The 20463-nt window shown below is 46.6% G+C and overlaps 1 protein-coding gene across 1 annotated transcript; it reads right to left on the bottom strand.

The window, feature by feature from the left end:
* Positions 1-11236: 11236 nt before the first annotated feature.
* LOC123069297 (G-type lectin S-receptor-like serine/threonine-protein kinase At2g19130) lies at positions 11237-14817 on the bottom strand. Its single transcript, XM_044492114.1, has 2 exons — positions 13794-14817; positions 11237-13698 (listed from the first exon to the last, which is right to left on the bottom strand). Exon 2 carries the CDS (start codon positions 13425-13427, stop codon positions 11400-11402), a length of 2028 nt encoding a protein of 675 aa, XP_044348049.1. The 5' UTR covers positions 13428-13698; positions 13794-14817; the 3' UTR covers positions 11237-11399.
* Positions 14818-20463: the final 5646 nt, after the last annotated feature.

The raw sequence follows: 20463 nt of genomic DNA on the forward strand, positions 1-20463 counted from the left end.
GGTCCGGACTATTGGACTATGAAGATACAAGATAGAAGACTTCGTCCCGTGTCCGGATGGGCCTCTCCTTTGCGTGGAAGGCAAGCTTGGTGATTCGGATATGTAGATTCCTTTCTCTGTAACCGACTTTGTACAACCCTAGTCTTCCCCCGGTGTCTATATAAACCGGAGGGTTTAGACTTCTAGGGTTTAGCCACAACAATCATAACCTCCTAGGCTAGACTTCTAGGGTTTAGCCATTACGATCTCGCGGTAGATCTCTTGTAATACTCATATTCATCGAGATCAATCAAGCAGGAAGTAGGGTATTACCTCCATAGAGAGGGCCCGAACCTGGGTAAACATTGTTCCCCCGCCTCCTGTTACCATTAGCCTTAGACGCACAGTTCGGGACCCCCTACCCGAGATCCGCCGATTTTGACACCGACAATCAGTGTCAGTTCTAGGATTTGAGCTAGGCTTAGTTCACAGGCACTGTTCTTGTGATGTCTGTCAAAATAAGTTGCCCCTAAAAATTTGGAACTGACTTCTTCTAAAATAAGCTGGGAAGGTGGCAATTTATATCATAAGCCATCGTAAACTATAAAAAATGGGCTGAAAACCGCTCTGCCTCCAATCAAATGACTCTGGTCGCCAGTTCCATTGAACGAATTATAGTCTAGATTAGAGCATCTCTAGCAGACCCCGTATAACACACGGACCCACATTATTCCGGCGAGTATACGGGCTCGGCCTAATTTTCTGGCCAGAACAGAGCCCGTATTCCGGCCCGTAATTTTTTTTACCGCGGCCCACAAACCTCACCCCCGAAGTTGTATATCTATGGGTTTGTGGGGCAGGTACAGGTCGAAACTCTATCCCCGCGTCGCTGCGTTTCTTCATAATTCCCCACTCCCTCCCTCGCATTTCTCGCTGCCGGTGAGCCCTCTTCCGCCTTCAAACGCCATATGGGGTCGCATGTGGAGCTCCGGCAGCAGCTCCAGCGGCAGCGGCGACCCCGGCCGCAGCTCCGGCTGCTGGGGCGACCCCGAGTCGACGAAGTGGATGAACCAGGGCCTCGAGCCTTCGTCAGGGATCCTCCATCGTGAGATGGAGGAGTATGACCGCCGGCACGGGCGGTCGCCCTCCTCGGCCGCGGGCTCTTCCTCCACCACGAGGGGCCCTTCCAGCGCGACGCTTCTCCCCGTGAAGAGGGAGTGGGCAGAGGAGCCAGAGGACCGCAAGCTCGTCGCTGTCAAGTAGGAGCCGGAGGAGATCGAGCACCGAGGCGTCATCGGGCCCGAAGATTTCGTGGCCGATGTCGACGCGGTTGCGGCCGCCATTGCCGAACGGAGCTTGCGCGAGGAGGCGGAGCGCCGCCGCCACGACGAGGAGCTCGAAGACCTCCAGCTCAAGCAGGCGATCGTGGCCAACCTCGTCGCGAAGGACAAGGACGACGAGTAGCAGCATATCTGCGAGGAGCAGAGGCAGAAGTTCATCGATCTTGTCAGCTCCGATGAGGTAGGACTGAGCTCCTCCACCGCGTCGTCCTCGGTCGCGAGCTCGTCCATTTTGGTACATCGACCTCGGCCTCACCGCCGCGAGATCCCCCATCCCCTCTAGTAGTAGCAGTAGAATGTAGTATGTATGATCATGTAGTATGTGATGAACTATGAATGATTAGTGTGGTTGCAATTTCTCCCTTGAAAGTTTATTTCAAATTATACAGTTTCATATACAGGGTCTTTTCTGCAGCGCACGATTTCGTCCCGCAAAACATATCATCGTTAAACTGTAAATGCCTTATGCGGGTCGGGATTATACGGGGTTTGCTAGAAATGCTCTTAGTGTCCCTGACCCCGTATGACTTTCCATTTTAAAGTTGGATGGGCATACAAAGCATCTGCGGTCGGCCTCCTCAAATACTTCTCACACATTTGTGGACTATCTTCACAACTTTACATTGAGATGTTTGTTAGAATAAAACATTGTCTGATAAATCTGACAACATATGGTTTTGTGTGACCGTTAATTGTTAACATATATAAAGCTACCAAAAAAACTCTATAAATTTCAGAAAATTTGATTCTAAGGTGTCTAGTACTACTCCGTCCCACAATATAAGATGTTTTTGTGACATCTTATATTATGGGAAGGAGGGAGTAGAAAAGAGCAGAGGTAGCAAGATATGTGATTTTTTTTGTTTTCTTTTTTCTGAAGCACCAGCCCTAGAACGAATTCTACAGTGTTTTCATATATAATAAAAAGTATGAAATATATACAAACCATAAGGAAGCAAAAGAAACAAAGAAAACAATGATCACAAGATAAGTCAATTCTTTGTCTAGGGAACATGATGAAGAGGATAGTTGTTCTTCATCACAAATTGTGACGATACATGAAACCAACTTCTATGAAACTACCCACTTGGCCTTATAGGTGGAAAACAAATGTCTACTGTTCTAGCAAGGTGTATAAACACATGATATGTCCCTCAAGTGCTCACCTCATCTTTAATTGGCTCTAGAAATGTGCAAGCAGAATCAGACACAAAATAATCTTCTGGCTGGCTCTGTTTGATAGAGTTAACACCAAGGGTTTACTTAAAAGAAAATCCTTTTGTTCGCACATGAACATGTCTGAGGGAGTCCTGGACTAAGGGGTCTTCAGGCATCCGGTCTATTCAATATGGGATGGACTGATGGGCTATAAAGATGAAGGGAGAAGGCCACCTCCCGTGTCCGGTTAGAACTCCTATATGCGTGAACGGCAAGATTAAGTGTCTGAATATACTGTTTCTTTTCTCTGTAAACCGATTATGTACAACCCTAGGCCCCTCTGGTGTCTATATAAACCGGAGGGCTTAGACCGGAGACGGGATCATAATATTCGTAGGCCAGACAAGCTAGGGTTTAGCCATTACGATCTCGAGGTAGATCAACTCTTGTAACCCCTATACTCATCGAATACAATCAAGCAGGACGTAGGGTTTTACCTCCTTTAAGAGGGCCCGAACCTGGGTAAATATTGTGTCCCTTTGTCCATTGTTACCATTTATCCTCAGACATACAGCTTGGGCCCCCCTACCCGAGATCCGCCGGGTTTGACACCAACATTGGTGCTTTCATTGAGAGCTCCGTTGTGTTGTCGATGGAAGGATTGATGGCGCGCCTCTTCTTCAACAATGATATTCTGTCAAGGGAGACTTTTATCCCCAGACAAGTCTTTGTGTTCGGAGGCTTCGTGCTACTTGCCAACTCGACCGGCCGCCTCGAGCAGGTCGACAGCGGCGGCTATGAGCTGCCCTAGGTCGGTTCGCCCGCCCCTAGAGCCTTGAGAATCGCTGCCCTTCAACAAAGAACGAGAGAGAAAGAACAAGGGAGATATGTAAAACTAGGGTAAAAGGTAGATTGATTGTTCGATTGTGTGTTGTTGTTCAATCGGCCGTCACTCCTTACATATATATGAGGCGGGTGGACTTCCCGTACAAGAAAAAGGACTCAAATCACATCCAAATCATCAAAAGTTATCCTAACTCGGATTACGAGGGCTGGAACTTCCGGTCTGGCACGGAACTTTCGGGCTAAAATTACATCAAGTAGCCCTCTTGGACCACTCCTGCAGGTCGCATATGGCGTCGGATCATGATGATCCCAAAAGCAAAGTTGTAGATCTTGCAATGGACAAAAACTCTTTATTTGATCACTTCTTCATACGAGGTCATCTTGAGGTTGAATTCGGGCCCGCAAATCTGCAAATAATGTTTAAACTCCAGTTTTCGGGGCGCACCGCGTGCAAACTTTCGCTTTAGCTCAGAACCTCCCCGGAAGTTGCTCGGAACTTCCAGGGCAGATTTTTGCAGCACACTGTTTTGCCTCTAACTTTTACATGCGAACTCCGATTTAGACTTTGTTCATATCAAAATCAACCGTTTCAACAAGACGAAGACAATTTGTGTAGAAAGTTTTCTCATATGAAGCCATCTTGGGGGCGTAATCAGTCGAATAGCGTTCTGAATACAAAATCTGAGTACTTCGAACACAAGTTCGGCCTTAGAGATGAGACCCGATGGCTATGGACCAAATATCAAATTTCTCCTCTTGACGATACAAAATTTTATAACTTTGAGCACTTCTCCATTTGAGGCCATCTTAATTAAGTTCTTGACCGTGCCAAAATCTGGAGTCAGCCCCCCTGTTTTTCGACAAACTTGTGTGCCGAAAAATAACTTGCACGATGCTTTTTCTAAGGACAATGTCAATACTCCATCGGCCATTTTATGTGCTTAGAGCGATAATTTCTATATCAGCCATGTTTATGCTTAGGGCGATAATTCTATATCGGCCATTGATTTTAACTTCTTGTTTACATCATACATTGGAACCGATTACCACCGATCGGCTTTAAAGAGATGGCAATGAACCGTTCCTCGTAGCACTAAGGAAATCATACTCCGAGAGGTCATGCCCTATTAAGCAAGTAACATTGGGATGATTCCAATCCACTGATGCATCAGCCAAAGCAACACAAGCCGAATTATCCGCGCGATTGACTTCTACCTCATCATCGACCCATTGTATTAAGAATTGATGCATGGTAGATGGCACACATTGGTTAGCATGAACCCAATCACGGCCTAATATAACATTATAGTTACCTTGCACCTCGGCGATGAAGAATGTGGTGGCCAAAGTTTTGCTTCCCACGGTGAGTTCCATGCACATCACACATTTGGCCTTATCTTTTCTTCACCCTCAAACCCATTAAGTGCCATATTCATCTTCATCAATGCATCAACATCTAGCACCAACTTCTTGAAGACCGGGTAGGGCATAAGATTTACCACAACACCACCATCAACGAGCATCCTAGCAACCAATGATCCGTTAATATGACCTTTGAGGTACAATGGCTTCAAGTGTTTCACCGGTGATTTTTTCTTCTCAAAGATAGCGTTCTTAGGACCAAAATCCAGTTGGGCTACCTCCCCTTCTTCACCTATAGCACGAAACTCAACAGGTAAGTAATATACCATATTAATATCCATACCTTCCCGAACCGGCATAGATTCCTAATCCACCATCTCATCTTCATCTCCCAATGTGTATATTGGACTTGAAGTTTTCTCAACTGAAGGGGATGTTTCAGGTGGTGTGGGCGATGTAATAGGGGTCGCATCATCCTCTTTTGGTGGTGAAGGTATTGATGTAGCTAATATAGAACACTACTAGGGAAAAGCTTATAGGCAGACGCTTACTAGTAGCGCGGGTTTATACCCCTCGCTACTGCTACTTACTAGTAGCGCGGGTTTTTAACCCCCACTACTACTAAGTTGATACTAGTAGCGCGGGTTTCTAACCCTCGCTACTACTAAGTGGTCTCTGTCGTGCCCCACCGGGACATGCCATAGTAGTAGCGAGGGGTATAAACCCGCGCTACTACTAAGTCGATAGTAGTAGCGCGGGTTTATAACCCTCTCTACTACTAAGTGGTCTCTACCGTGCACCACCCGGGACCTACCGTAGTAGTAGTGAGGGGTATAAACCCGCGCTACTACTATCGACCCACCAAGACATGTGTACACATAGCGTGCGGAGGCCCAAATCCAAACCCGCCACACTCTTTTGATTCCCCTTCTCCTCCCACCCGTGATTCCCTTCCTCACCCACCGCCACTGCCGGCCTCGCACCTCGGCACCACTCACAAATCCGACGACCTCCTCTGGCACTGCAGACCCCTCCCCTCCCCCTCCATCCCCCTTCTTCTCCGCTGTTGTAAGGAGAGGGAAACCAATAGAGCATCGTCCTTGGCGGCGGCCAGATCCGCCATGGATGCAGCCACTTGCACCTCCTCGCCGGGTCAAGGGTCCCATGACAAGCAGCAGCAGGTCACCGGGCTTCATCTAGGGTTTCGAGCGTCGGCTCCAACTCTGGCGGCCACCTGTGAGTTCCTCCTCCTGCTGCTCTCTATCTCTCTCTTCCTCTGTCTAATAATTTCTCTTCTTTTGTAGCAGTAGTAGAAGAGAGGTGCAGGCACAAGTTTGGTGGGGAAGCACCATCACCATGGACAACTTCATCCCCTCCAGGACCAGTAGCAGCCATGTATGGAGAGGACGACGATGCCCAGCAGAAGCAGCCGCCATGGATGGAATTTAATTTTTTAATTTTCAATTAGTTAGTTGTAGAGCAGGTGGCAATCGCGCTACTACTACTAGAAGTAGCAGTAGCACGGGTACCACCCGCGTTACTGCTAAAAGTTAGATGTAGCGCCCTAGGCAATTACCCTGCGCTACTACTAGGGTTTTCCCTACTAGTGGAAGCATCTGCGTTTTCTTTTTGTTTAGGCCTCCACACTTGTTTTGTGAGTGCCATGGGCCAGATTTCATTGAACAATTCGTCCATTTGCTTCTCTTCTTTGCGCTCTACCTTCTCATGGTTCCTCATGCGTTGTAATCTCCTTTTCATGGTCTTAGTTAAACCGGGAGGACACCACTTAGGTTGAGTATATTTGGGATCCCTAGGTTTGGCCTTGCTTGTGCTCGCCACATGATCATTAACCATGAAACCCTGCTGAACAATAACAATATCACCATTAGAAGTAGCCATATTACCAAGAACCGACTTTTTGATCTCCTTTTGCTTGTCGCATTCTGAAATTTCCACATTAGGTGACTTAACACGCCACACTTTTTATTGGCCTTACTTGGAGAAATTTTTGTTGGCCGATTAGCACCATAGCTCAAACGGCCTTGTGTGGGATAATACAGCCCCTCGCGAGCAGGCCTTCTAGGTGTTGTTCACCCCATATGAAAAGTATAAGGAGCCATTGGGGGCTGCCCCCATCCTCCATTGAAGTCTCTCATGTAATATGGCACATAATGAGTTTGTGACATCCATGGTGTCCGTGTCCATGGCCCATATGGCCTTGCATAGCGCCGAAACTCTTGCTTCGGAGGCAATCTTACACGCTTTGAATGTGATGGCCGATTAAAGCTAGAACCGACCGCTTGACTTGCACATTTGGATAGCAACATATCAAAAGTTGGCTTGATTCACTTACGCTTAGCTTCACTCTTTCCCCACTTGCCAACTTCTGAATTCTTGGGCTTGATAAATTTAACATCAGTATCTTCTTGTACTTGTGGTTGTCCCCCGAGTGCAGGATTTTTTATGGTGATCTTCAATGCTTCCTTGCCATCGGGTTGCTTATCAAGCACAACCTCTCTTCCCAAGATTTTGTTGCCCTCCTTGCCGTTCCTGGGTTCACCAATAACAATATTATCTTTATTAGAAGATTTGGCTATGCTAGGCCGAGTTAACATTTTCTTTCCCTCCAAGTCCATGGTGTTTACTGGGAAGGGCTGTTTATCAAATTGCATCTCAGCAAAATTCAATCGTCCATCATTAATGGCCGATTGTATATGTCGTCGAAAAACATTACAATCGTCAGTAGCATAAGAAAATGAATTATGGTACTTGCAATAAGCGCGCTGTTTTAGCTCCTCAAACGGCGGTATGGTGTGTGATATTCTAATCATCTTGTCTTGCAAGAGAGCATCAAATATTCCATCACACTTAGATATATCAAAAGTGAACTTCATCTCATCATCACGATTCTTGCGAATTGGCTTAAGAGCATGTATAGGGTTTGGCCTTTGTGTACCAACAAACAAACTAGTATAGACATCAACCTCATTGTCCGAATTATCATCATTGTATTCAACCATATGCATTCTAGGACGATCGGTTATAGACCTATGAACCTCTTTACTTCGACTCTCTTGAGCCAAAGCTTTTTGTAAGACTTGGTTAATATTCAAAAACTCATAACTTTCTAGCCTCTCTTTAATATGAGTTTTCAAGCCACTAAGAACAAGATCCGCCAAGTCTCTCTCGCTTATCACCAAGCTATAACATTGGTTTTATATATCTCTAAATCTCTTGACATAATCGGTGACCGATTCATCATGTTTTTGCCTAACCGATGTAAGACCTGACAACTTAAGCTCATTATCGCCGGTATAAAAGTGATCATGAAACTTCTGCTCTAATTGCGACCATAAGAGAACCATGTGATAAAGCAGCAAACCATGAAAATATGGTGCCAGTTAAAGATAATGGAAATAAACACACTTTCAATTCTTCTATGGAACCTGCTTCACCTAAATGCGCTAGATACTGACTAACATGCTCCCATGTTGTTTTTGTGCCCTCTCCACTAAATTTAATAAAATCAGGAACCTTGTAACCTTAAGGGTACAAAACTGCATCAAAGTGCTCGGGATAAGGCTTTTGACACACACGACTCTTTACTTTCGGCTCGTTTTTTAAAGTTTCTAGCAACATCTTATGCAAATCCTCCCTTAATTTAGTTAAAATTGGATCTGAGGTAGATGAAGATGTTTGTGGCAATGACATCGGAGCAACCTGAGTACTAGCTAGTGGTGCAAATTGTGGGATGGGCGCCAAACCATAATTCGGCGGAAGACCAAACATGCTTGCGCCTATGGGTGGTGCGACAAAGTGATTTGGTGTTGACGCCGAATTGGCCACACTCATAATTGGACTAGGATATGTAGGTGCATCCATATGCTGGTTGGTTTGACTAGGGTAAAAATTCAATGGCAATACTATATTGTTGTTGCATAGGAGGTGCCGATGAAATAGGTAAAGTTGGACTAGGGTTTTCAGATACACCAATAGTACCAGTAGATGACGGAGGCATGTTTTTCTTAGCATTAGTATTTCCCACAAAAGAATTGTACGTCATCACATTACCCTTACTAACAAGACTTTCAATCACAGCCACTTGCTCCGGAGAAAAAACTTTACTCACGGTGATTAAATCTTGTTCGTCAATGAGAGGAGAAAAACTGACGTTTCCAACTGGAGTGATGTTGTCTTGACCGTCCTTCTTGAAACTTGCAAGAAACGCCTCCAAATCCTCCTCCTCGTGCTTCTTCTTGAGCGCTTCAAAAGCCTCTTCACGCTACTTCTTGCGCGTTTCATAGGCTTGGCGATGTTCCTTCGATAGTTCATCAAGACTGGGCTTAATGATATTATCAGCGTCAACTTCTGAGGGCTTGGGGAGATTAGACATGGTTGATGATGATTCTTGATCTTTCTTCCACAGTGGAGTCGCCAAAAAGTGTGTTCACACATGAACACGTCACCGTGCACCTCCAACGCCGAGGGTGATGCACCGCAGCTCACGTCAAAGGAGACCCGTCTGGAAGCGCGGTACGCAAGCAATCCGGCGGGCGTTTTTTAGCACCCGAAACCCCACGCGCCCGGGAGGGACCCTGTCTAGACGCGTGGAGGCTATGGGCTACCCTAGGTCAGTTCGCCCGCCCCTAGAGCCTCAAGAATCGCTGCCCTTCAACGAAGTACGAACGAAGAACGGGAGAGAAAGTACAAGGGAGAGATGTAAAACTAGTGTAAAAGGTAGATTGATTGTTCGATTGTGTGTTGTTGTTCAATCGTCGTCACCCCTTACATATATATGAGGCGGGTGGACTTCCCGTACAAGAAAATGACTCAAATCACGTCCAAATCATCAAAAGTTACCCTAACTCGGACTACGAGGGTCGGAACTTTCGGTCTGGCCAGGAACTTCCGCGCTAAAATTACATCAAGTAACCCTCTTGCACCGCTCCTGCAGGTCGCATATGACGTCGGATCGCGATGGTCCCACAAGCAAAGTTGTAGATTTTGCAATGGAGAAAAACTCTTTAGCTGATCACTTTTTCATCCGAGGTCATATTGAGGTTGAATTCGGGCCCGCAAATCTGCAAATAATATTAAAACTCCAGTTTTCGAGGCGCACCGCGTGCAAACTTTCTGTTTAGCCCGGAACCTCCCAGGAAGTTGTGCGGAACTTTCGGGGCAGATTTTTGCAGCACACAGTTTTGCCTCTAACTTTTACATAAGAACTCTGATTTAGATATATTTTATATCAAAATCAACCATTTCGACGAGACGAAGACAATTTGTGTAGAAAGTTTTCTGATATAAGGCCATCTTGGGGGCGCAATCAGCCGAATAGTGTTCTGAATACAAAATCTGAGTACTTTGAACACAACTTCGGCCTTAGAGATGAGACCGGATGGCTATGGCCCAAATATCAAAGTTTCTTCTCTTGACGATACAGAACTTTCTCACTTTGAGCACTTCTTCATTTGATGCCATCTTAATTAAGTTCTTGACCGTGCTAAAATCTGGTGTCAACACCTTTCACATGGATTCATTTGACTATGTGTTGTGCAATGAAAACAGAGGAGAACATGCATCATCTTCTTTGGGTTTGCACCGTTTGCTCAATCTTGCTAGCACTCAATCTCTCTAAGGGCATGTACAATGCATAGCCTCAAGGTGATGCCTCACATACCATGTAGGATCGGATATGACGTAAAGTAGGTTCGGATAGGAAAGCAGGATCCTCTCCAGAAGGCGGGTGCTTAAAGAGAAAAAGTGTGGTCCGGTGACAAAAGCTGAAAAGGTGGAGTGAAAAGTAGAGATGCATGTGTACTAGAGTCTTTATTTTTTATTTTTTAATGAGGCCCACTAATGGTAGCTTGCATTGGGAAGAAAAAATAAATATAGATGCCTCAAATTACTTTTTGTCATGGGGCATATGTATCCATATGCCACCGTTGTACATGCCCTAAATAGGCAAAAAGGAATTTCATTCTTTGATGAAGTGCTGCTATTACATCAGACCTTTCCCAAATATATAGCCATAGACATCATCGTCATGGGCCGCTGGAACATTTGGACGCAGAGAGATGGAAATATTTTCAGAAATGGAGTACCAGGGGTTATTTTCAGAAATGGAGTACTAGGAATTTTATCTTGGAAGCATAGGCTCAAGCAAGATCTTTTGTTGGTCAAGCATAGGACAATGCAAAGCATATAAATCTCTCAGTCAGTGGATTGCATCCCTGATTTGATTAGTTTCTTTCTCTATTCGCTGTTTCTCATGTTAGAAAACTGGAGTTTGTTAGCTGCAGATTTTCATCTGTTTGCATGTATATTTGTACATATTTTTAATTTTATTGGAAAATGCACCGTAGAACTATTGTTCTACAGTTTCAGGGTTAAAAAAAACCCTCTACAAACCAATCATTTCTTTTGAAAAGAGGGGAAAACCTCGGCTCTCTAAACCCATCTATCCAGATCCAAAATATCTCAAACTGAATCTATATCCTATTTATAAAATATGGCAGCACTGTTTGTCCAGATATAACTAGGACGATAAATTGGGCATAGTACAATACAACTAAATCTCTATCACAATTGTATGACAAATACAAGTATGCCTCTGATCATAAATACTATAGCCGGATGCAAATGCAACTTTAATTCTCAGGGTAGTCATATAGTATATGGCGACATCTACCCGTACGTCGAGGAGAACTCAGATCACACTTCTGCAGAATATGTACCACTGTCGCCCTCGTCCATAATGTTCTGAAATGAAGTCGGAATCGGAGGCAACTCAACGTCAACGGCACCTTCCAGCATGCGTACAACTTGCCCCATTGATGGCCTGTGGATCTCATCATCCTGGATGCACCAGCAAGCAACCCTACAGGCAACATCCAGCTCCTTTGCATTGCCTTCTCCTCGTAGCCGGCCATCGAGCAAGCACAAGACATCTCCTTCGTTCACCTTAGCTGCAGCATAAAGGGGGAAGTACTGATGATTTCCATTCCCGGTAGCCCTCCTCCCGGAGAACAATTCGAGGAGCACAACAACAAAGCTGTAGACATCTGCCTTGTGAGTGATAGGCTGACCATACACCCACTCCGGTGCGAGATAGCCGATGGTTCCACGGAGAGTAGTCAGCGCCGTGCTCATGTCCCGTCTGAGAAGCTTGGCCATGCCAAAATCTGCGATTTTGGGGCAGAATTCAGCATCCAGTAGTATGTTCTCGGGCTTGATGTCGCAGTGTATGATGCAGTCCCTGCACTCTTCATGCAGATAGGAAAGACCTTTAGCAATGCCAATGGCAATGCGACGGCGAAGACTCCAACTCAAAACGCTTGTTCCCGATGAAAAGAGATGAGAATCCAAAGAGCCATTTGGCATATACTCGTAGACCAGCAACCTTCTGGCCCCTTCGCTGCAGAATCCGAAAAGGCGCACAAGATTGGTGTGTTGAATCAGCCCAAGAGTTTGTACTTCTGCTCGGAATTGCTTATCTCTGTGCCCGAAGCTTTTAAGCTTCTTCACGGCTACGGCAGTTGGACCTGCAACTGTTCCCTTGAATACACTTCCAAAGCCTCCTTCGCCGAGTTTGTCAGAGAAATTTCTTGTGGCTCTCTTGAGCTGTGTATAAGTGTAAACAGCAAGAAAATCATCCACTTTAGTCTGTCTTGAAGATATCTTGTACACCCAGAAAATCACCAGCATGATAAGAAGACCAACAACTATTGGACCAATAACCAACATGACATGCTGTATGCGTCCTTGCTGCCTTTTACCATGAGCTATACGCATGGAAATCTTGGCGTGGTGAATGGCACTATTTCCAAAAGTCAAATTAAGTAACACATCATACCATATCTTGCATCCAGAGAGATCATAGGAATATGCGACGCAATAGCATTGGTTCAGACAGGCCACTTGACAGTCTTCACTAGTTTCTTCCCTTGTATCTTGAGGGTTGGCAGGAAGGCCTTGCACGTTGTCTAACAAAACAAACGAGTCGGTGGAGATGCCGTCTTCGCAATCTGAGGGTATTATTCTAGAGCAGCCGCTAACAAATTGCCCAAGCCTCCATTCATCTGGATCACTTGGTCTGAAACCATCAATGCACGCGCATGTTCCTGCGCTTGTGCAAGCACTGAATGCGCCGCAATAGAAAGCACTGATTTTGCAGCTGGAGGGATAGCTCCACAGAGGTTGCCAACCAGTAATCGTCGCATTATTTACCCACCTCAGCAGACTGACTTGCCCCATATGCAGCCTCATGAATTGGATATCATTTGGGTTCTCTGGATAATTTAGCCGGACCAAACTGCCTTCTTCGTATGTTACCATCCCGTCCGGAAAGGTACCAAGATGGTCATGCCCATCAATGGACATGACAAATCCCATCTTCCTACTCTGGTCAATCACGAGGGTGCAATGGTAAGGAGGCTTGGATAAAGTAAGCGAGATGTGTGCTCCGGTGGCCACGTCCAATCCTAGCCATGCTCCAGGTAGCAGAGCATCAGCTGGATGATCAAAGCTCTGCCATACGACCTTAGAGTGGTTGATCTGATCTCTCACAACAAAATTCCCGGTGTTAAGGAGAACCGCCACAGATCTGGTTGATCCATTTGTTGCTGAACCCGAGGTCCAGAGAACAGAACCAAGCTCCTCAATATATAATTCACCTGCGGCAAGGTACAACGTTGTGCTGAGGAAGCTGGTGATAGGGATTCTGTTCCCCAGCCAGAACATAGCTCGTGGCTGCCTATCAGGTTCTTGTACTGTATGCCCAAGTAGTGCTTCATGGCACCTGGGGATGGGGAGAAGAACCCCAACTCAAATACACCATTTTCGGAGACCAAGATTTCGCTGCCCGAGATAGATTGGCCAGGAAGAAGGGTATCCGTTGGAACTGCAGCTTGACTTGCATCAAATACTAGGAACATGTAGGGGATCAGTGCAGCAAATAGGAGAGAGATAGAAGACTTGCAGTTCATTTTCTTCACGTGTAAGCACAATCTATCTGTGAAGCCAGAAGAAGACAAAAGCAAAGAAATGATCAATATATACAGGGTTATGATGGAAAACTGAAACAAGGGCAGATATTATAATACACACCTCAAGCAAAGAAGCTTCACGTTGCTCTCATCTCCATGCTATACTCGCTGTTCCTGCAGTTCTCCAGTAGTGGTGGTTGGTTTTGTTTAGACACGCGAGAGCAACCTGTTAGTTGATTAGGACAGTTATCTGTCTAGGCAGACAAGTCCAAGCAGGGTCAAGCAACCTATTTTGACTAATCAATGATGACAAATGGTAACGATGTGCTTTCACTAATGGTTTTTGCCAAACATTCCACTCAACAAGGCTTTCAGATATGTGCCTTGCTCCAGACCCCCAGTCTGCTCCATAGATGGTCCACTCATCAAGTGCTCTTTTTTCTTTTTCCATTCTTTTTTGTTTTCCTACATAAGTTATGTAGTTGATGGGCAGAAATTCAGAGCCTCAGAGAGAAGTAGGCATTGTTTCCTCAGGGCATAAACATGGTATTGTTCATTCGATCGCCATCTCTGTCCTGGTCGAACACAATCTTCTTTCGTGCAAGGACAAGACCAGTGACAAAGTTAGAATTAATTTAGAGACCCGTAATATTGCATGAAAAAGCAAGCATCCCTGCGAATGTGATGATCTAGTAGATATACTAGCAACATTATACGACCTGTACAAAGGAGTACTTCAGCTATAGACCAGCATCACTAACACTGACAAACTGAATACGTTTCTTACTGTAAATTGACAAACTCATTATGAAGAGTTACAGTTGCACTTAAGTTTCAGAAACAGAACCAAATTGCAATTGCAAACAAATTGGATTGTTCCAAAATTGATTTTATAATGCTTTTTTTCAGACTGCGCAGCCTAACATAGGAATCCAGAACGGTTTACATTGTTTTTTTTCTCCACCACATTTTATGACTGCACTGTTAGGAATATGCAACTTGTATTCCCATGAGGCCATAGGCCGATATATATATACATGTACAGGTGTGGAACATATGCAGGAAACCCCTCATACAACGAGATAAATATAAAGGGGTACATGACTTATATTATAACTCTAACACCCCCCCTCAAACTCATGGTGGATGAACAACACTGAGTTTGGAGAGATAAAAGCCATGTTGTGCTCTAGTCTGAGCCTTTGTCAGGAAATCCGCCAACTGTAACTCGGAAGGCACATACTGAAGAGCAATAACCTCATCCTGCACAGCAGCGCGCACATAGAAAGCATCAACACCAATATGCTTGGTGAGCTCATGCTTCACAGGATCGCGTGCAATGCTGATAGCACCTGTACTGTCAGATAGAAGCAGAGTCGGTGTAGTGACAGAAACACCAAAATCCTGAAGTAACCACCGTAACCAAGTCACCTCTGCCGTCAAAAGAGCCATTGCTCGCAACTCAGCCTCGGCACTCGAACGGGAAACTGCAAGCTGTTTCTTCGTCTTCCAGGCAATGAGAGAACCACCAAGAAAAACACAGTAAGCAGAAAGTGAACGGCGATCGGAAGGATCACTAGCCCACGTAGCATCCGAATAGGCCTGGAGCTGTAAAGAACTGGAGCGAGGAAAGAATAGACGGTGAGAGATCGTGCCTCGAAGATATCGAAGAACACGAAGGAGATGACTATAGTGAACCGAGGTGGGGGCAGAGACAAACTGACTCAGAATATGAACCGGATAAGAGATGTCCGGACGAGTGACAGCTAGATAGACAAGACTGCCAACAAGATGACGATAACGCGTCGGATCAGGGAGAGGATCACCATCAGTAACACGGAGGTGAACATTAAGCTCCATAGGAGTCTCAACAACGCGCTCGTCAGTAAGAGCAGCACGAGCAAGAAGATCCTGGATATACTTTTCCTGGGATATAAAAAAGCCATCAGAGGTAGAAGAGACTTCAATCCCAAGAAAGTAGCGAAGAGGTCCAAGATCAGACATAAGAAACCGCTCACTAAGACGGGCCTTTACAAAGGCAATATACTCGGGATCATCCCCCGTGATGATCATGTCATCAACATAAAGAAGAAGAAGAGTCCGACCACGAGGAGAAAGGTGAATAAACAATGCGGGATCATGAGCACTTGCTAAAAAACCAGCAGCAGTGATCACAGAGGCAAAGCGCTCAAACCAGGCGCGGGGGGCTTGCTTAAGACCATAGAGAGAGCGACGAAGACGACATACCATGCCATCAGGAACAGAATACCCAGGTGGTGGCTGCATGTACACCTCCTCACGCAGCTCACCATTAAGAAAGGCATTCTTAACATCAAGCTGAGATATAGACCAGTGGCGTGCAGAGGCAACGGCAAGAAGGGTACGAACAGTGGTCATATGAGCCACAGGAGCAAAAGTCTCGTCATAATCACGACCATGCTCCTGCTGAAAACCACGAGCCACAAGACGAGCTTTGTGACGCTCAAAAGAACCATCGGAGCGAGTCTTAACCTTGTAGACCCACTTACAAGTGATCGGACGGACTCCGGGAGGAAGAGAAACAAGATCCCAAGTACCAGTGCGTTCAAGAGCAGCAATCTCCTCTGCCATCGCAAACTGCCATTCAGGATGAACAACAGCCTGACGGTAAGAAGTCGGCTCAAGAACAGCAGCACCAGCAGTGGGAAATCCAAAGCGATCAACAGGCGGACGAGGACGAGAACGCAAACCATAAGTTGGCTGAGAGAAAGATGACGACCCATCCACAGAGGCATCAACTGGTCGTGGACGACGAGTGTAATGTTGAGGAAGAGATGGAATAATAGAAGGAGGAATCGGCAAGGTAGAATCAGGGGGTGACGACGAAGAAGTCACCGGAGATGAAGGTGTAGAATCCGGTGACAAACTGGGAGAGGAAGTCACCGGAGATGAAGGTGGAGAACCCGGTGACAAGCTAGACGAGGAGACCGGGGAGGAAGGTGACTGCAAGTCAACGAGATGTGGAGAAGGAGAGGAAGTGGAACGGAGAGGTACAGTGTCGGCGAGGGTGATAGGTGAGTCAGGAAAAGTGAGGAAAGAGATATCCTGCACTGAAAAAGTCGAGGAAGATGGGCGTGGGTAGAAAGGACGAGACTCGTCAAAAGTCACATCTCGAGAGATACGCATCCGACGACCAATAGGATCCCAACAACGATAGCCCTTATGCTCATCACTGTAGCCTAAGAAAACGCACTCAACAGACTGAGCAGTCAGTTTGGTGCGTTCGCGAGGGGCAAGAAGAACATAGCAAACACAACCAAACAAGCGAAGCATCGAATAATCGGGAGAACGATCAAAAAGTCGCTCGAAAGGAACACCACCCTGTAGAGCAGCGGAAGGCTGTATATTGATAAGATAGGTGGATGTGGAGACGGCCTCAGCCCAAAAATGAGGTGGGAGAGAGGCAGCAATCATCAATGCACGAGCCGTCTCAAGAAGATGTCGATGCTTTCGCTCAGCCACACCATTCTGAGCATGAGCACCAGGACAAGAGAATTGAGAGAGAGTCCCGTGCTCAGCAAGAACACCACGCAACATCTTAGAGATATACTCGCCAGCGGAGTCAGCACGAAAAACACGAATGGGTGAAGAGAACTGAGTATGAACCATGGCAGCAAAACACTTATAAATAGACAACACCTCAGAACGAGAAGTCATGAAATAAAGCCATGTGTAACGAGAGAAATCATCTATGAAAATAATATAGTATTTATGACCACCTTTCGAAGCGAAAGGGGCCGGACCCCATACATCAGAATGGACTAAATCGAAAGGACGCTTAGACACGGACTCACTATGTGAATATGGTAACTGAATCTGCTTACCAAGACGACAACCCTGACACTCTAAAGAGACATCTCCTGAGACAGACCCCAGAAGGCCTCGACGAACTAAAGAAGACAACCGAGAACCACACAGATGACCAAGTCGATGATGCCACTGCTGGAAGGAACCAGTGACAGAGGCAACAGAAGCGGAAGAACTGGCGATGGTGGTAGCAGCAGAAGGAACATGAAGCCAGTCCAACTCCCAAAGACCCTGAGAATCACGGCGGCGAGGGCCAGCCCCAACCAGAGTGTGCGTGTGACGGTCCTGGACAGAACAAGAGTCAACGTCAAGGATGACACGACAACCAGAATCCGTAAGTTGACCAGCAGAAAACAAATTCATGGTAAGTCGAGGAACATGAGCAACATCAGGAACAGAATAAGAAGGAGTAGTAAGATTGCCTCTACTAGCAACAGAAAGTGGAGTACCATCAGCAGTGAAGACATGAATAGGAGAATCCAGTGATCGAAGAGAGGACAAAGTGGAGGAATGAGAAGACATATGAAAAGAAGCTCCAGAGTCCAGAACCCATGGGGATGTACCTGACTGTGTAGAGGGTGATTGCTCAGTGCGGGAAGCATCAGTCACAGAACCGGCAGTACCCGTCGAGGAAGAACCTGAAGCCGCGAGCAGACGCTTAAGTCTCAGAATATCCTGCTCAGTCAAAGCAATGGCTGAAGCTGTCGAGGTAGACGACGAAGTCCCTGAAGATGATGATCGAGCCTTGCGCAGGTGTTTCTTCTTCGTGTAGCACTGAGACTCAAGATGACCATCATTGTTGCAATAGGCGCAATGTGGACGGGGGCGACCGGAGCCTCCAGAAGGAGTGGGCAAGAGCGGCGGAGCACTCGAGCGAGAAGTGGTCGATGGAGCAGGTGGCGGAGGAGCACGAGTAGCAAGCACAGAGGGAACCTCCAGCAAACCAGCACCACGTAAGCGAGTCTCCTCTGCACGAATCTCAGAAAGCGCCTCCATGAGAGAAATACGGCCACGAGCAAACAACTGAGCACGCAGGGGCTCAAACTCCTTACGAAGCCGAGACAAGAACTCATAGACGCGATGAAACTCCAAATTGGCCTGGACAGCCTGGCAACAGGGGCAGGTACGACACCCAGCACTACGGAGAGAATCAAGCTGACGCCAGATAGCAGAACTCTGTGCATAGAAGTCATCAACAGTAGAGTCACCCTGCTGAAGAGCATGCTCCTGGCGGATCACAGAGAGGTATAAGGCATCACCAGAGGGCTGATAGCGCTCACGAAGACGGGTCCACATCTCAAAGACAGTAGAAAGACCCAGAAATTCAGAAGCAAACTGAGGCAGAACACTAGCAGTGAGAACAGCTGCAGCACGGGCATCATCATCAAGCCACTGGGTGTAAGCAGACAGAGCACCATGATACAACTGAAGAGCCTCCTCATAAGCCAAAACCCTCTCATCATAAGCACGATCAGCAACCTCATCAGCAACCTTAGCCGCATCCTTGGTAGCCTGATTAGCATCCGTAGGAAGAACCGATGGAGTTGGCGGGGTAGGGGCCACCGGAGGAACTGGACGTGGCGGACAACAGACCTCGCCAGAAAGAACACCCCAAAGACGGATGCCACGCATGTGAATGCGCATGAAGCCAGTGAACTCGGTGTAGTTAGTACCATCAAAGATCACCGGACAGCGAGGAACAGCAACATAACCCGATGCAGCAGACATTTTTTTTAGATCCGACGAGAACGACCGGATCGGAATCAGGCGCTGCTACGGGAGCAGCGAAAGCCGGCGGGAGAGGAGATCAAGGGCGCCTGCAGGACGAGCCCCCTGGGCCGATCTGACGCCCTGGGCGCCTGCGGGAAGGGCGGCTGGGTGGCGCCCGAGCGGGACAGGCCAGCAGCCGAGCTCCCTTAGCGCCGGCTGGACGGGAGCGGGACGGGCGGCTGGGTAGGAGATCGGGGGCTCCTGAGCGCCGGCTGGACGGGAGCGGGACGGGCCGGCAGCCGAGCGGCTGGAAGACACCCGATCGGGACGGGGCCGGCAGCAGAAGCCCTGCTAGCGGCTGGCTGAAGAGGAGATCGGGGGCTCCTGCGGACGAGCCCCCTGCTTCGATCGAGAGACGAAGAGGAGATCGAGCGGATTGCTTCGATCGAACAGACGGATCAAAAGCACGAGTTGCAGCGTGCAAAAAATTGACCTAGCTCTAATACCATGTTAGGAATATGCAACTTGTATTCCCATGAGGCCATAGGCCGATATATATATACATGTACAGGTGTGGAACATATGCAGGAAACCCCTCATACAACGAGATAAATATAAAGGGGTACATGACTTATATTATAACTCTAACATGCACAACCTATCATAGAAGTAATTTCACTATACCGGGTGCATGAGGATCTAGGATTTTGCATCAACTAATGGAAATGAACAGAAAATCAAAATGGCATTCATTTGGTCCACTCATCAGTCATCATTTTCCCTATTAAGTGAGAGCTTAATAATATGTTGAACACCACTCCAATTACTAATGCATGAGCTGGCCAATAGCATGTCCACTCATGGTAAAGCAATCAGAAGGAATAGGATACATGCGTAAAATTCAATCATTCTTTTCTGCCATAAAAATTCAATCATCCATACCATATCTGTAGTAGGCGATTACCTTTCATTCACGGGTAATAACAAGCCTTCCGGCTTATAGAAACCAACTTCTTCACCACGACACCCCTGTATAGATTCACCACCTGCTGAAAGGTGTAACTGCACGACATCTTCATAAGTCGATAGGAGATGGATGCATTGAAGAATCTGCAAGAAAGCTATGTCTTCCTTTTCCAACTTCGCTGAATCCCTACAACAATCTGCAGAGGGGATATGTACGGTATACAAAACTAGTTATTCCGTAGGGCAAATTTTAACATGCTCCCTCTTAC

This window comes from Triticum aestivum, chromosome 3B (genome assembly GCF_018294505.1).
Source record: "Triticum aestivum cultivar Chinese Spring chromosome 3B, IWGSC CS RefSeq v2.1, whole genome shotgun sequence".
Classification (NCBI taxonomy): domain Eukaryota; kingdom Viridiplantae; phylum Streptophyta; class Magnoliopsida; order Poales; family Poaceae; genus Triticum; species Triticum aestivum.

Bases quoted from the DNA above. Each gene is read 5' to 3' on its own strand.
- LOC123069297 (XM_044492114.1), bottom strand. From the start codon at position 13,427: ATGTTCTGGCTGGGGAACAGAATCCCTATCACCAGCTTCCTCAGCACA.